The sequence below is a fragment of the Aquarana catesbeiana genome, linkage group LG01 (genome assembly GCF_042186555.1).
Source record: "Aquarana catesbeiana isolate 2022-GZ linkage group LG01, ASM4218655v1, whole genome shotgun sequence".
Taxonomy (NCBI): Eukaryota; Metazoa; Chordata; class Amphibia; order Anura; family Ranidae; genus Aquarana; species Aquarana catesbeiana.
The window spans coordinates 888,892,104-888,910,212 of NC_133324.1; the positions used below are offsets into that span (position 1 = coordinate 888,892,104).

At 42.3% G+C, this 18,109-nt stretch overlaps 1 protein-coding gene across 14 annotated transcripts in view; it reads right to left on the reverse strand.

The window, feature by feature from the left end:
- The window catches only part of ADD1 (adducin 1), a 127,457-nt gene that overhangs the window by 23,755 nt on the left and 85,593 nt on the right, over window positions 1-18,109 (reverse strand). For 7 of the 14 annotated variants that reach the window (XM_073610878.1, XM_073610879.1, XM_073610883.1 and 4 more), the window contains exons 11-14: window positions 6,483-6,584; window positions 4,065-4,154; window positions 3,964-3,981; window positions 2,545-2,637 (exon numbers count right to left, since the gene is read on the reverse strand). In XM_073610878.1, coding sequence (XP_073466979.1) covers window positions 2,545-2,637; window positions 3,964-3,981; window positions 4,065-4,154; window positions 6,483-6,584 — 303 coding nt within the window. The remainder of the gene's footprint in view (window positions 1-2,544; window positions 2,638-3,963; window positions 3,982-4,064; window positions 4,155-6,482; window positions 6,585-18,109) is intronic. The other 7 variants (XM_073610881.1, XM_073610882.1, XM_073610886.1 and 4 more) reach the window with 2 other exon arrangements.

Here is an 18,109-nt window from a genome sequence, read left to right on the forward strand (position 1 = left end):
ATATATATATATATATATATATATATATATATATATATATATATATATATATATACATATATATATACACACACACATATATACACGGTACACACTGTATTTCGTCAGAGTGATGTTTAGATCTATGTTTTTTACCTTAAAACTTGACATGAATGAACCAACACGTGTCAGACACAGATAAGCTAAGATAACTATGACAGAATATACCGTAATTGGAAAATACACAGGCATGAAAGATTTTTCAATTTTTGCTTCGAGATTGAATACAGAACCTTTACAGGATATATATATATAAAAATACCACATCATTAACATATACAGACAAAACTTTATGCTGCCTGTAACATCGTTCAGCAGCCCCGGTTTAGTGGTCGGTCAGTGATAGTCTGGGGAAGCATATCCATGGAGGGACGCGCAGAGCTATACAGGCTAGACAATGGCACCATGACTGCCATTAGTTAACGGGATAAAATCCTTGGACCCATTGTCAGACCCTACGCTGGTGCAGTGGATCCTGGGTTCCTCCTGGCGCACGACAATGCCCAGCCTCATGTGGCAAGAGTATGCAGCCAGTTCCTGGAGGATGAAGGAATTGATACCACTGAATGGCTCCCACGCTCACCTGACCTAAATCCAATAGAACACCTCGGGGACATTGTTTTGGTCCATCCCACGTTGCCAGGTTGCACCGTAGTCCGTTCAGTGATGCCCTGGGTCAGATCTGGGAGGAACTACCCGAGGACACCATCCGTCGTCTCATTAGAATGCCCCAACATTGTCAAGCATGTATAAAAGCACGTGGGGGGCATACAAACTACTGAGTACCATTTTGAGTTGCTGCAATGAAATATTAGCAAAATGGACTAGCCTGCTGCATCATTTTTTCACTTTGAATTCAGCCCTCTGTAGGTTGATAATTTTCATTTCCACCAAACGCTGTGGTATGCTTTCATTCCGAACACATTACCCAGTCCACATCAGTATAGATATCCAGCATATTTTTCCCCATTGACATCTGATGTGTTTTCAATGTGTTCCTTTAATTTTCTTGAGCAGTGAATTTTTCAGTTTTTTTTCCGGGCCTTCACATCTCTAGTGGTGGCCATCCCTGGTGGTCCTGGGCAGGCATCCGAGGGGGGGCTGCGCTGATAAACAATCAGCACAGACTCCCCTGTCAGGAGAGCAGTCGATTGGCTCTCCTCTACTCGTGTCTGTCAGACGCGAGTGAGGAAAAACTGATCAACGCCTCTTCCTGTTTACATTGTGATCAGCTGTGATTGGACACGGCTGATCACGTGGTAAAGAGTCTCTGTCAGAGACTCTTTACCTAGATCGGAGTTGCGGTGTGTCAGACTGAAACACCGCAACGATGATTGTCGCGATGCGCGCCTCGATATCCTGGCAACGTCATATGACGTCCGGTCAGGATATCGCAACCACTTTGCCGACGTCATTTTGCTATATGGCGGGCGGCAAGTGAATATTTAGGGATGCTCTCTGGAAATAGCAGTAGCAGTGCTCAGCTGTGAAGCCACAGCCGGGCGCCCACAGTTGCAATGCCGGCGCCACTTCTATCCCCCGCATCGCTGGACCCTGGGACAGGTAGGTGTCCAATTATTAAAAGTCAGCAGCTGCAGTATTTGTAGCTGCTGACTTTTAATTTTTTTTTTTAAATGGGAACTCCTCTTTAAAAAGAAAAAAGTGCTAATGTAGCATTTTTTTTCAATTTTTCCAAAAATTAAATTTTTTCTCTCTCAAAAAAACGGTTTTTTTTCCAAGCTTCAAAATTTACGGAAATTTTACATCTCTAGCCACCACACTGGACCACCAGGTATAACACCCTAGACCACCAGGGAAATGCCAATCAGTGCCCAGGCAGCTACCAATCAGTGCCATTGAAAAATGCCTGCCAGTGATACCCATCAGTGAAATCCAGTGCCAGCCATCAGTGCCGTCTATCAGTGCCACCCATAAGTACCAGTCAGTGCCCACAGTCAGTGCCGCCTTATCAGTGAAGAAGAAAACTTACTTATTTACAAAATTTTATAACAAAAAGAAAAAACTTTTTTTTCCCTCTAAATTTTCGGTCATTTTTTTATTCGTTTAGCAAAAAATAAAAACCGCAGAGGTGATCAAATACCACCAAAAGAAAGCTCCATTTGTGGGAACAAAATGATAAAAATCATATTAGGCATGCATGCGCCTAGTTAACAATTACGCTCTATAAATAAGTTACTTTACACATTTAATCGAAAAATGATATAAATAGATATAAAACCTGAAAGTCCGGGACCAAGTGATTGTGGATTTTTTTTTTATAAATTATTAAACACAGAAGTGCCATATAAAACAGAGGCACTTGAGTTTAACACAATGATCTACAGTACTTCTGTCTATAACACATGTCCTGAGCAAGAACCAAAAATTGTCAGTACATATAGCTGATAAAGCCATAATTCGGAATCTGTCGGCTACAGAGTATAAATCCTAATTTGGCGCAAGACATTCAACTTCTCAAATTTTCAGAAGAATGGCAGTATATACCTTTCTAACTGAGTGGATTTTAGATGGACTAAAAGCCTGCTCTGACAGATCGAACCCATCAAGAGTTTCGGCACAGCCTGATAGAGGTGCATCCTGCAACAGCAAATTGAGTAAACACAGCAAACCAGACCTCACAAACACCGTGAAATACATCAAGGACTGGAGACAACCATGCAGCTTGAAAGGAATGGAAGGCAGGACATGCGTGTAAAATGCAGCAACAGAAATGGAACAGATACAGGTGAGAAGACTGAAATGACACGACTGGTTAAAAGTGTGAAAGACAGGATTGCACCCAAGACTACAGGATATGCGTGTGAGGCCCTCACACAAGGAACTATTCCTAAACAAATCTGGGAATAATTTTCAGAATTCTGTAACACAGAAAAGCAGAAGAAAAGAAGGTTGATGAAAACTCAATTAAACAGTTTGGCTTGCATGAAACCAGAGACTAAATGTTGGAGCTCAAGGAAAGCCATGACTGTACATCATCATCATCATCATTAGTAGTAGTCAATATATCTCATGTCAAGCTCTGGAAAAGCTGTAAAAGTAATTTGCATACATTATGTATATGTAATATAATGCCATGACTACGATGGAAGATGTAGTTTAGGTACAATCGCTCTAAAGATGGAATTAGATACACGATGATTTTTGTTTGCCATTGTTGTCTGAATAGTAAACTAATAGCGCAATGCACAGGACATATTAGTATTAGCAGTGTGATGCTAATCCGTGTAATGCTCCCATTTCAGCCAAGGTGACGGAGCTTTTTGAGACATCTGTTCCATCACAAGATACAGACAAACCAGGCAAATCTGTGCGCTTACTCATGAGCATAAAACCCACCATTGGAATGGCATCTAATTAAAGGGTTGAGGCAACCCAAAGCTGAAATCTCAATTTCTAGATGCCAGTAGATTGAATCAAGCACCAATTTCTTATACTTATTGGGGGATCCAATGCAGAGATATTTGCTTCCGAGTTCTAGGATCACCAATCTATCATCAGCATTACAAGGAGGTCTCCTGATCCATTTAAGTATTTTTTTTTCCCAATGAACTCGAGAGAGATCAAACCACTGGAACCCCCAGGAAATATAAGGAGGCAGATATCTCTCCCCTAGAAATACCAATTTAGGGTGGACAGTAAGTTGCAAAAAAGTGTAATAAATGTATATTTCCTCACACGTGAGGTGGTTATTCATTCCCCCAATACCAAGGGAGACTAAACATCAAAAGTCCAGGTCCACCAAGAAGAGGAGGTCACTAGGAAGCAACAGGCATGCATGGCTATCAGCAATGGCATCAGAAGCCTCTGTCACTGCCATGCTTGTAGCACACACTGAAGCCAATTGTGTTTACAATTATCAACTATGCGGGTTTGCAAAGTAAAGAAGCTACTTTTTGCACTTACCCTGAACACTGACAGTTTCTGTCAATTAAAGAATATTGTTAGAGCAATGAAAAGGAGAAGCAGATGACAAGTTAATTGTGGCAACAGTTTTGGGGACTGACCTGCACCATGCTCCGATCCATCACAACTCCGCTCAGGACCTGAGACTGAGGGCCAGCTGTTTTAATATCTTGCAAATTCTGATCCCTTATCTGAGATATAAAACAGAACAGTAAGAACACCAATAGAAAACATAACAGAGCACCGCTTTAACGTGTAAACCTTCCAATTAGAAAAAAAAAAAAATTAAGTTTGCCCACAGCAAATCACATTTTCTTTCAAACCATTTAAGACTGTATCAGATAAAGACTATACATACTATTATTCATTAGGGTGGATTTACTAAAGGCAAATAGAGCAACTGCACTTCCAAACTGCACAGTCTAATTTTTACTCTCCTCACAGTGCTGACAGGACGGGCTAGGCGAATTCTGATTGGTCAACACAGTCTATGTTAGGGGGTTGACCAATTAGACTAACTCTGGTCCAAACTGACTAAGCAGTATGGAGCGGAGATTAAGCTGCATGGCCGGTAAAGCGACATGCTGGTGTCTGACAGCAAAGGATTGAAGCACTCCAGTACAGTGGGACCAGTGGGGATGGGGAGGGGTTCCAGTGTAAGGTCACCTTACAGATTTTCTTTTGTATTTGTGCACAGTGTTGCAAGAGCATATGTTTAAAGTGGTTGTAAAGGCAGAAGGTTTTTTTTATCTTAATGCATTATGATAGAAACCTTCTGTGAGCAGCAGTCCTCCTCAGACCCCCTAATACTTACCTGAGCCCATCTCTAACCAGCGATGTGCACAAATGCTTCGGCTGTCCAGGACTCTCCCTCCTGATTGGCTGAGACACAGCAGTGGCACCATTGGGTAACTGACTTTGACAGCAGCTGGAGCCAATCAGGAGAGAGAGGGGGTGGAGCTGAACCGCAGCTTAGTGTCCGAATGGATACACAGAGCTGCAGCTCGGGTGCCCCCATAGCAGGCTGCTTGCTGTGGGGCACTTGACAGGAGGTGCTGGCGAGGGACCCGAGAAGAGACAGATCTGGGCTGCTCTGTGCAAATTCACTGCACTGAGGAGGCAAGTATAACAGGTTTGTTATTCTTAAAGAAAAATAAACTATCACTTTAAATGCAAAAATCTGCAGACCGCTGCATTTGATTTGCTTTCACAACAATCCAAAATGTATCTTCAGCATCTGACACATAAAACACAGTAGTAGCACATAGGCTGGCAGGTGGAGCCACAGAGCACAGCGGGGGACCAAGCATTACAGCGGGGGACCAAGCATCAAAAGAGTTGTAAGATAAAGATAATTCGGCAGCTGCAGCTCTTTAGTAGGGCAGAAAGAGTCACCAATCTTAGGGTTCGTGTTGATGACACAAGTTTGAGACGTTTCAGGTATATTTCAGAACTCAGACAGGTAAACGCGACCTGCATTTAACCTGCTTCATGTGGTTTTTACATGAACATAGAATTGTATGTAAATGCTAAACCTGTGAAAACTAATAAAGGGAAAAAAAAAAAAAAAAAACCTTAAAGCATAAGCCCTTAAGCAGGCTGATCTCGCCCACTGTGCCTTTGTGTTTGACAGGGGGACTCCCACATCCTAAAAATATCAGCTAACGATACTCTACTAAAACATAATGTTTATTAATATACTGTACTCCATGTCATAATTTGTATATATAATAGATATGAATTATAGTTAGTGCCATTTTTGTGTTTCAGCCCTGATAAAAGGGAGTGTAGCCCCAAAACCCACTGGCTTTTATATATAATTCATATGTGGAAAAAACCCATCTTTTACACTCAAATATTACAGTGTGACACTTCAATTCTAGATTGGTCCAAAGGTTATCCAGCAGCAGAGGAAGCAGACCTGCGGGCTCTGAAATGTGTTGTAACTCTCCTTATGCGAGGCAGTGGTGGATGATTATTTGTATATAAAACCCTTTAGTGGGTGTAAAGCTCAACGCACCTGTCAAAAACTCTTAATACTGAATGAGGGTACTTAGCCTTTGATTTTTTTTTTTTTAAATAAATATAACAAATGTCATACTTACCTGCTCTGTGCAATCAGTTTGCACAAAGCAGCCTGAATCCTCCTTTTCTGGGGTACCCTGCCGACGCTCCAGCCCCCCCCCCCTTCATCAGGTGTCCCCAGGGCAACCTGCTTTCCCTGGGGGCACCCATGTGGGCTCACTCCTGAGTCCCACTGCTGTGTCTATTGACAGAGACATCTGGACTTGGCCCTGCCCCATCACAGGATTTGATTGACAGCAGCGGGAGCCGAATGGGGGGTAGCTGCAGCGCAGAAGGTTTTTCACCTTAATGCATAGAATGCACTTAGGTGAAAAACCTTGAGGCTTTAAAACCACTTTAATGAGGGTGCATTCTGCTAAATTTATACATAGAGAAATATATTTAAACATGTAAAACATAAACAATACATTAAAGAAGGACTCTAAATAATATACCTTGTTCCTCATCTCTTGCACTTCCTTGGGATCTGTGTTCAGTGGGACAAACAGACTAGGGACAGTAGAGGCGGCAGTTCTCAGCCCATCCTCTTTAGTCCACTGCAAGATGAAAAGCAATTACAGGTCAGATTAGAACTTCCACAGTGCTGACACATTTATACAGTGTAGTCATGCATTTCACAAGTATATTAGGGAAATGAACCAATGGTTATGCTGTAACTGGAAACTTGCATGGCCAGTGAACTGTCAAAACAGGAAACAGAATGAACGGTTATTTATGTCGGATGGCTGTGAGTGCGGGGGTGAGTGCTTACTTTCTGAGCCCTGGGGACTGGGTGGGTCCCCATCACTAATCCAACATAGGCCAGTCCTTCACTTTACCACTACAATAAGCTAGTAAATAATCCAGCTACTGAGTGAAAAAAAAAAAAAAAAAAAAAAGAAACCATCTTACAATATGAACATCTTCCCGAGTATACTGCTAGCCCTTAACTTGAACTGCAAGGAGAAGCTTGTTAGTAAATGTTTCAGTGGAGAGCTCTTGGACATTAAAAGAGAATCAAGTAGTGAGCGCAGCGAGTAATTGTTTATTTAAAGTGCACTTTAAATAAAAAATAAAAATAAAAAAACCCTTTAACAAAACTGGTCCTCATCACAAAAATGCCACATTTGACAGAATTCAGAGGCAATTCAATTAAAGTGGAACTTTACCCATAACAACCTGATAAAAAATAAGTGTTCTTTAGCAAGGAATATACATTCCACATTAATAATTATGCCTCCAAAATTAGTGTGTGCTGTACATTTTTTCCAGCATTGCCCCTGTTTCTTCTTGCTGGAGGCTGCCGTTTTACTGAAGCCCCTGAGCAGCAGTAAACCTTTAGGCCGTCAGCAGATAGGCCTCTACACTTTCGGCACAGTGCCTAAAAAGAGAGAGCAATTGAACATGCGCAGAGTAGGATAAGAGAGTGTATTACTGGATTTTAAACAGTATATGCACTAATAAACAGTTATACCTGCACAAGGAGCCAGCTGTGATCTAGCAAGACTTAATTTCCTGAGTAAAGTTCCACTTTAACTGACAGGTTTGAGTTTCCATGAGCCAAGCCATCGTTTAAATCCCTCACAAAGCTTCCCTCCCTTCGTTGACAGGCACATATGTTGGCCCATCTGTGGAGTGCCTACAGAGCGTCTTGAGACCCCCCCCCTTATTATCCTTGAAAGATGCCAGTACATGCATGTTATGGAAAAGAGAAGTGCTATTAAGGATATAAATTCTGAAACGTGGCACAGGCTGCGGCCGTCAGGTAAGGGTATTCTTGCACCCGAGGTCTACAAAATATTACATATTTGTTATAAGCTGGGCAAAGGTGGGATAGGCTAGTGTGGTATAATTTATCTCCACCTCGTCCAATCAGAGAATGCTTTGCATTCATTCTGTAAATGCTAAGCATTCTCTGAATGGTGCCCAAGCGGCCGACCTCCTGTAACCACAATGCATCAGGCCGGCCGCTCAGCATGCAACCCGGAAGCAAGTGGAGATCATTGAAGTAATGGTGTCTAACTTTCCAGATGTATCGGCCAGGTATGGTATATACACAGTTACATTGTTCCAAGCTGGACCAATGCCAACTATGTAAAAAACATACCACACCTGGAATTCCTCTTCAATTCACGTTTAATTGTCTAATTTCGCACTTTAGGTTTTCCATACACTGCTCCAATTTCAGCTTGGAGTTGAGGGTGCCCTGCAAGCACCTCCTTGCGCAACAAAATTCAATTGAAAAATGTAGGGAGCTGGGTGGTATAATGATGCTGGCCAAACAGTGACTGCATCCAGACACACTTACTGTTTTAGGTATTCAGACACCCACAGGAGCAGTGACCGTCAGAATGCAATAGCTGGCATTGGAGATTCATTCGATTGCTCTTGTTCAGTGAGAAATCTGTGCGTGTATGACTAAAGTTGGAGACCTAATCTAATCAAGCACACACCAGGGTGGTTTCATTCTTAGGGCCAATTCATTGTGCAACGCAGATTCGCAGGGCAGTGGGGTGCACGATATATTGCATCACACTGCTCCCTTTTTTTTTTTATTTGAATGTACAAAATGTACACTTCATTCACTGACATTGCAGTGCGAGTCGGGCCGGTGCACTGTTATAACATGCAGCATGTCTGCATTTTAGAGCAGTGGTAGGCTGCATTGTAGTGTGATTGGGACACATAGGAAACAATTGTTTCCTGTACGTCCCTGAGGTGACAGACGTTTTACCATGCAGTAAAAAGTCTGTCACCGGACATAGTGTGAATTGGCCCTTAGGCCGGCCATAGATGATACGATTTTTAGTGTAAGGAAAGGAAATCTGTGGATTCTTGGATTCTCCTGACAAACCGTTGATGCCTCCCGCTGCGCTAAAAAATTTGACATATTTGACATATTGGCTGTACACAAGTCGATCGATTGAGCAACTTTGGTAAAAATCAGCCTGCCCATACATGGATTGAAATTCATCTGGCCCCTGCTGAATCGGCCAATTTTCAATCCATGTATGGCTGGCTTCATTGCTTTACCGAGGCAAAAATGTTTCTGGGGAACAAAGCTGCTAGACAGGCGTGTTCATATTTATGTAAAATGCTTTTTTTTTTTTTTTTTTTTCTTTAAATCTAAACTTGAAACCGTCCTTCCAGGAAATGTTACAGTTCACTTAAGTTATAGCATTACCCATCCAGTTCTAAGCATTTCATCAATTCATTCCCCTATTAAGGAAAATAAGACAAAAATGAGAAGCATAAAAAATGATCAGGCTGCAGAACACAATACAAAGTCACTCACCAGATTCTGACCCTTTCGCACGGATGGTCCTGGGAGATAGTGAAATTAATTATCTCACAGGGCCTCTATGATTCAAAAGGGCCCAGTACCATGATTGTGTTTAGCGAGTGGGCATCACCAAAGTTTGCATAGAAAAGAAACATCAAAGAAGCTACAAAAAAAACAGCATGGGATAATTCATCTTCCACAGGAAAAAGAACAGCCAAATCAGAGCAACTGAAAATTTGTCAAAAGGGATTTGCTTTGGCACCTAAAAGAAATAAATAAGAGCAGATGGAGGGAATGGAAGTTCAGGGAAAGAAAGAGAATCTAAAATAAAAAAGCAGCAGCAGTCAATGGAAGACAGAATGATCAGTGAAATCTCTGGATCACCTCAGTTGGTGATTAGAATTCTACAGTCAGCTTCCTGGGTAGGGCTGCACTTCTATCTCACTCTATGGAACACAACTGCTAATCTCTGTATATAAAAGGCAACTATATTCTAACAATATTTTTACAGGTTTATTTACCCCCCCCCCCAAAAAAATATATTTCTTATCTGTGCAAGGGGAAAATATCTTTTTTTTTTTTTAATTGATGCATTCTAATTCCTGGTGACAGAAAGACAGTTCTTGCGTAAATATAACTTTCCCATGGCACTTTCTCAGCTTGATCCGTCTGATTTAGGACTCTGCTACACAGCTGACCTGATCACACTTATGATGCTATAGTTAATGAAACATGGCCCATAATCATTTGGATTGAAGAAGGCCATTCTTGGCAGTGCTAAAGCCTGGTAAAGAAATTGCCGGAGATGCAAAGGACTTCTTTAAAACGTATTTCTGCTGATTGACGTAAAATTTAAATACCCAAAGTCACTGATGGTACAGAATAACTAGGATATATGATGTGGGCTGCAGAGTACGCTGCATCTAACAAATGTAAAGTCATAGTGGAAACTTGATAAAGCAACACTGGATTGCAACAGCAGACACCTCCAGGGACCTGTGTATCAGTTTACCTTTGAGCACCGTGGGAGCCCCAGATCCCGGGAAGTTCAGGAATGCAAACTGCAATCGGCTTCGGAATTGAAAAACATGGTCCCTCACCCACTCCTGTCCCTCACTTTACCATCTGCCAGTAAGAGTCTCCCCTGTAAAGCACAGGAGGGGCAGGGACCGGCTTTCAAACTAATAAATTGGTCAATTATTGCATACTGGAGCACCTAAGAATTGAAGAAGCTCAACCATAGGTAAATCAACATGCAGAAAACTGAAAGTGCCTGCTATTACACACCCAATGAAACACTACCATGTTGTAGTACAGGTCTGTTAAAAAAAAAAAAAAAAAAAAATGTAACCTCACCATAGTGACACTGTACCACTTTGGGGGTGATCAGGGATTTTTAACCATTACTGGTTGATAGGACATGGCTAAGACACTCCCAGCTGTTACTGTTCACTTCCACCATCATAAGAGCGAGCTTTTTCTCCGATTCAAACCACTGCATATGAATTCTCTCTCCCCTGATGTCGTAGCTCTTAGCTCAGCATTTGAGAGCTTGCGCCTGTGTTGTTGGGTGTGAACAATAACAGCTGGGAATGGCTTTGTCCTGCCTTGCTGCTAGGAAGTTGCTGAGAGTTGCAATCTCTGGGAGTTTTTCAGTCAGGCTTCATGAAATACATAAATGGTAAAGGTGAACTATCTTTTTAAGGGTCAGTGTGTGCTTTTATTCCTCCACACAAATTAAAGTGATATTTTATTTAAAAAAACAAAAACAAAAACTAAGGTTTAATAACAAAAATGTCTAGACTTGCCTGCTCTATGCAATTGTTTTGCACTGAGCAGCCCCGATCCGCCTCTTCTGAGGTCCCCCGCTGGTGCTCCAGACACCTCTTTTGGCGGGTGTCCTCACAGAAAGCTGCCTTCCATGGGGGCACCCGTGTGTGTGTGCTCCCAAGCCCAGCTGCGTCCATTTCCATTTTGGCACAGACAGTGGCACAGACAGTGGCACAGACAGTGGCACAGACAGTGGCACTCGCACCGCCCGCTTCCGTGTCACAGCATTTGACAGCAGTGGAAGCCATTGGCTCCCGCTGCTACTAACCTGCCCAATGAGGGGGAGACGGTGGCGGGAGCTCAGGTAAGAAAAAGGGAGGCTGGGGGACTGCAGCACAGGTGTTTTTTCACCTTAATACATAGAATGCATCAAAGGGGTTGTAAACCACCCCTTTTTTTTTTTTTTAAATAAACTTACCTCCACTGTACAGTTCGTTTTGCACAGAGTGGCCCCGATCCTCAACTTCTGGGGTCCCCCAACTGCGCTCTCGGCTCCTCCCCGCATCAGAAAACCCCCTAGGAGAAGCGATCTCCCTGGGGGTTACCATGCGGGTGCACTCCGGAGTCCAGCGTTTACGTCCGTAGACACAGAATGCCAGACTCGACCACGTCATTGGATTTGATTGACAACAGCAGGAGCCAATGGCTGCGCTGCTATCAATCTATCCAATCAAGAGCCGCAGCCCGGGCAAGAGAGGTAGAGCGCGTCTCCGATGTGGGAACGAACGGGCGCAGGTGAGTAAAACAGGGGGGCTGGTCAGTGAAATAAGTTTTTTCACCGTAATGCATAAGATGCATTACGGTGAAAAAACACGAGGGTTTACAACCCGTTTAAGGTGAAAAACCTTAAGGCTTTAGAACCATTTTAACGTGAATGCATGTCAAAAGCTTTGTAAATAGACCTCAAACCTGGTTTTGACAGGTACCTGCTCCCACTTCCGGGTCAGATCACCACGGCTTAAAACTGATGGCGCTATATAAGCACCTGTAATAATGTAGCAGAATAGATATTGGCCTACATTTATAAAGAAAATTTAAAAAAAGAAAAAATATTGGATGTGTTTTATAGCAGAAAGTAAAAAAAAAAAAAAAAAAAAAAAATGTTTTTTTCCCCTAAATTGTCTTTTTTTGTTTATAGGGCAAAAAATAAAAACGCAGAGGTGATTTGGTCAAATACCACCAAAAGAAAGCTCTATTTGTGGGAAAAAAAATTACACATTTTATTTGGGTACATCGTTGCATGAACGCGCAATTGTCAGTTAAAGTAATGCAGTGCTGTATTCCAAAAAAGAACCTGGTCATGAAAGGGGGGGGTTAAATCTTCCAGTGGTTAAAACAATCCTTTCAGGGTTTGCAAAGTTTATCAGCCAACATTAAAGTGGGATACCCAAAGCTGAGTTCAAGTACTTTAAGCTACAAATTTTCTTTTGGCGGTCCGGGGAAGTTTGTACCTGGAAGCACACTAATTGAAGCCCCCCCCCCAACATAGTTAGGCCCTGCCCTTCCACTAAACAACAGGGTCTTCTTTAGATAGTGGGATGGTGGCAGTGGTTGTCAGTAACCACACAGCACCATCAGAAAGAAAGAGCCTTACAAATGATCAGAATCTTACAGCTACATAAACAGGAAAATCTAGGGGGATCATGTACATCAGGTTTAACGTGAATAAAATGAAACTTATTGATAAAAGGAAGAGATTGTTGAGTATTGCTCTTGAGCCACACATTCCAAACAGAAAAAAAGAAAAAACAGCAAAAAGAAAGGGGAAAAGGAAAAAAACAAACAAAAAAAAACTTTGCAGTTCTGGATCCAAAAGGAAAGTAATGATGATTAATGAGTTAGTTTATACTCACTTGTGATCTTCACAAAATTATTACTGGATCTTACGTTATGATTGTATAAAAGGGTACAAACAGACAAACCAATAAATAAGACGCACAGTTTGAACTCTGAGGTTACTTTGTGATGTGTGTGCCAAGACCTCTGCAGAAAAATGTTATTGTGGACAAGTTTTCAAACAATTGTTAAGACTAGACATACAAATTGATCTATTCTCTGGACTGCACATGGCCAACCATAGACAGAGGTGCACACATACATCAGTGACCCATGCCATTTCTCTTGCTATCCATGCCAACTATACTTGTGCACTGAGGTCATTGTAAGATTTGTTTGGCCCGCTCTCTTTCATGTCACAGCATTCTAGTAATCCCCAGGTAGCAGCTGTGAAAACTTGCTTTAGTTTCACTTCACCTACCTTCATTCACCATTAATTAGTTAATTTTTTTTTTTTTTTAATTAAATTAAAAAGTCATTAAACCCAAATCATTATAAAAAACAAAAACAAAAAAACAAACAAAAAAAAAAAAACAGTCAACACATGCTATATTACATTGCGTTGACATTCACTTTGCCACTACAGCATTCATTTTCTGTAGATTGCAAAAAACCTGCTTGATCCTGTGGTACTATGCCTCCCTCCTTATCTGTGTCCCCGCTGCAGCCTGAGATTGTGTAGACCAGCCATTGCCGCATCAACTGAACATGCTCCAGTGTCGGTTCCCTTACAAGTTGATAATTTCCTCCTTTATGTTATTGGTGCAGTCCACGTGACTATAGAGTGACACATGTGGGCGTATACACAATGGTAAAATGATACTCCCCTCCTTCATGTCCTCTTATTGCTAAACACTATGGGGGGCGGGATATAAGATGCTGACTGTTGAAGGTTTCACCTCCCTGATAGTCCCAGCACATACACACCATAGGCACAGGCTGGAGGGGCATGACACAACCTTTGATTGGCAGATCCTCCTCCAGATATCTTTAAAGTGTAACCAAAGTGAAAACTACTGTCAGTCAACTGCCTACACCATGTAGGATAATGGCAATTAAACATCATATGTTTAGTATCATATTAAACCCAAGGCATATTACATACAGGGTGCCTTGCCTCTACTTTTTTTTCTCCCACTGCCTTCTTTTTTCAGTATACAATTTTTTTTTTTTTTTGGTGGCTTCTTTTGCCAACTGGCTCTCTATGGAGCCACTATGGTGTGAAAGCTCCCCTACTTGGGCTACTAAGCAACGTGCAGTCACTCTGTACACAGGAAGCAATGTATCATGGTTCCTAGCGTCAGACACAGGGGAGATATCATGTACGTAAGCGCTGAGCCGGAAAAAAAAAAAAAAATAGTGAAGCCAGAAAAAAGATAAATAACTTTTTAAGAGTGTTTACTAGTATTTTAACCTTTTCACTGCCAGGTCTGCACGGACCTACAGAGCTGCCTGCAGGTGGCCAAGTCTGTATGCCGTACGGATCTACATTCCAATCCCTCCTCTATTATAAGCTCATGGTCACATCAGTGATCATAAAACTTATATCAGAAATGTTCAGCAGACTCAGATACGTTATACTTACCTCCTCTGAGCAGTTGGTTTTGCACAGAGAAGCCCAGATCCTCTCTCTCGGGTCACTCTTTGTTGCTCTTGGCCCCTCCTTCCCATGGAGTGCCTCCCACAGCCAGCAGCTTCCTATGGGGGCACTGGAGCCAAGTCACAGCTCTGTGTGTTCATTCAGACACGGAGCCCCGACCCGGCCCCCTCTCTCCCCTGATTGACTGACTTTGATTGACAGTCGTGGGAGCGAACGGCGCAGCTGCTGTGTCTCAGCCAATCAGGAGGAGTGTCCCGGACATTGCTGGAGAGAGATGGGGCTCAGGTAAGTAATTAGTGGGTGCTGAGGTGGCTGCTACACACAAAAGGTTTACCTTAATGCATAGATGCATTAAGATAAAAAAACCTTCTGCCTTTACAACTCCTTTAAGTCAATTGGTAATGGAGGTCTAATGTCACTGTATCTGAACAGACTGCGCAAGAACCAACATTTCTCTGTTAAGTTTCATTTTTAGTCTGCATTTCTGCAGCTGCTATCTAGGGATTGATAGATAGGGATTACAACAGCCACTATGCACAGGTACTATTAGATGAAAAAGCGAGAAAAAAAAAGGTACAAAATTCTTTGTATAGGCTAGACCAATAAAGCAGACGCAACTTGCTGAAGCAGTGGGAAGATCTCCCTACAGCGCTATATCACACTGAAGTTAGTGCAAAAACTTAAGACAAGCATTAAAGAAACAAAACCAAAAACCAAACACAACAAAAAACAGACCCCTCAGTATGCAGCACTGACACATTTTACTACTCGAATACCAGGGGACACAATTGGAATCAGAAAATTCAAACAAGAGCAACTCAAATCTTTCTAGGATGGACAGACCCTTTAAATTGCATAATACATTAAAGACCTCACATAAATGGTTTAAGGCTTAAAGTAGAATTAAAGGGAAAAAAAACTTTTTTTAAAAAATTTTGGATAGTGGGGAGATGGATTAGAACACGTCAGTTTTTATTGCCGTCTGCGGCCCCATTAGGGAGATTCACCCTCTATATTTGTTGTTAGGGGTGCAACGGATCGTCGCCGATCCGTACAGATCAACCTCCGCGGATCGGCACACCCGCGATGCACTCTGCGGCCTCGGCCATAGGAAAGGCCGTGGCTTCGGCCTAGCTCCGGAGCGGCGGCCATCTTGGTACACCCGGAAGCGGCCGCTGTCTCGTCAGGAAGTGACGTTTTGTCGCTGCCATCTTGCTACACCCCACACTCCTGCACAGTACAGTAATGATAGAGTGAAAAGGGGGCAAGCGGACATCTTGTTTCACCCACCGGAGTTTTAGATTTAAAAGCTATTTTCAACACAAAACCGAGCTTATATGCATAAATACAGTATTTGTAGATCGGACAGACTGTTTAGATCAGGGGTGTCCAAACTACGGCCCTCCAGCTGTTGCAGAACTATACTTCCCATGAGGCATTGTAAAACTCTGACATTCACAGACATGACTAGGCATGATGGGAGTTGTAGTTCCTTAACAACTGGAGGGCCATAGTTTGGACACCACTGGTTTAGATGTTAGATTTGAAAAGCAACAGCAAACCTGCTGACCTTACATGGTTGCTAATGTGACAGAACACCAAATGTGAAAATCAGGTGTTCTGTCACATTAGCAACCATGTAAGGTCAGCAGGTTTGCTGTTGCTTTTAAAATCTAACATCTAAACAGTCTGTCCGATCTACAAATACTGTATTTATGCATATAAGCTCGGTTTTGTGTTGAAAATAGCTTTTAAATCTAAAACTCCGGTGGGTGTAACAAGATTTGTGGTTTTTTTTTTTTTTTTTTGCTGATCCGAAAATGATCCGATCCGTGACTCTGATCCGAGGATCGATCCGATCCGTGAGTTTTTTGAACCGTTACACCCCTACATTCTGTTTACCAATATCATTAAAAGTGAAAGTAAAAGAAAATCCCAAATTTTGGGGTGTCCCTAAAAAAAGTAATAGAGGGGAAATCTGCCAATGGGGACACTAGTTCTGGTGGCCCCAGAGATATCCCCTTAATTTGCAGGGATGTCCCCAATGACAAAAATAACTATTCAAAATGATTTTTTTTTCCTGTAGTTCTACTTTAAAATCTGCTGTAGCAAAAATCCTGGCAGCTTTTCCATGCCCTGGGAGCTGCAGGTGGCATATACAGTGCATCTGGAAAGTATTCACAGCGCTTCAATTTTTCCACATTGTTATGTTACAGCCTTATTCCAAAATAGATTAAATTCATTATTTTCAACAAAATTATACAAACAATACCCCATAATGACATAATGTGAAAGAAGTTTCTTTGAAATCTTTGCAAAATTTATTTAAAAAAAAAAAAAAAAAAATCACATGTACATAAGTATTCACAGCCTTTGCCATGACACTCAAAATTGAGCTCAGGTACACCCTGTTTCCACTGATCATCCTTGGAGATGTTTCTACAGCTTGGAGTCCACCTGTGGTAAATTCAGTTGGACATGATTTGGAAAGGCACACACCTGTCTATATAAGGCCCCAAATAACAGTGCATGTCAGAGCACAAACCAAGCCATGAAGTACATGGAAATGTCTGTAGACCGCCAAGACAGGATTGTATAGAGGCACAGATCTGGGGAAGGGTACAGAAACATTTCTGCAGCATTGAAGGTCCCAATGAGCACAGTGGCCTCCATCATCCGTAAATGGAAGAAGTTTGAAACCACCAGGACTCTTCCTAGAGCAGACTGTCCGGCCAAACTGAGCGATCGGGAGAGAAGGGCCTTAGTCTTCTAGATTGTAAGCTCTAAACGAGCAGGGCCCTATGATTCCTCCTGTATTGAATTGTATTGCAACTGTCCTGTCTTCACTCGTGTTGTAAAGCGCTGTGCAAACTGTTGGCGCTATATAAATCATGAATAATAATAATAATAATAATAATAATAATAATAATAGGGAGGTGACCAAGAACCCGATGGTTACTCTGACAGTGCTTTAGCGTTTCTCTGTGGAGAGAGCAGAACCTCCATTAGAACAACCAGACGGAAGCCACTCAGTAAAAAGCACATCACAGCCCACCTGGAGTTTGCCAAAAGGCACCTGAAGGACTCTCAGACCATGAAAATACAAACATTCTCTGGTCAGATTAAACAAAGATTGAACTATTTGGCCTGAATGGCAAGCATCATGTCTGGAGGAAAACCGGCACCGCTCCTCATCTGGACAATACCATCCCTACCGTGAAACATGGTGGTGGCAGCAACATGCTGTGGGGATGTTTCAGCGGCCGGAACTGGGAGACTAGTCAGGATCAAGGGAAAGGTGAATGCAGCAATGTGCAGAGACATCCTTGATAAAAAACCTGCTCCAGAGCGCTCTGAACCTCAGACTGGGGCAAAGGTTCATCTTCCAACAGGACAAGATAACAAAGGAGTGGCTACGGGACAACTCTGTAAATGTCCTCGAGTGGCCCAGCCAGAGCCCAGACTTGAACCTCTCTGGAGATATTTGAAAATGGTTGTGCACCGATGCTCCCCATCAAACCTGATGGAGCTTG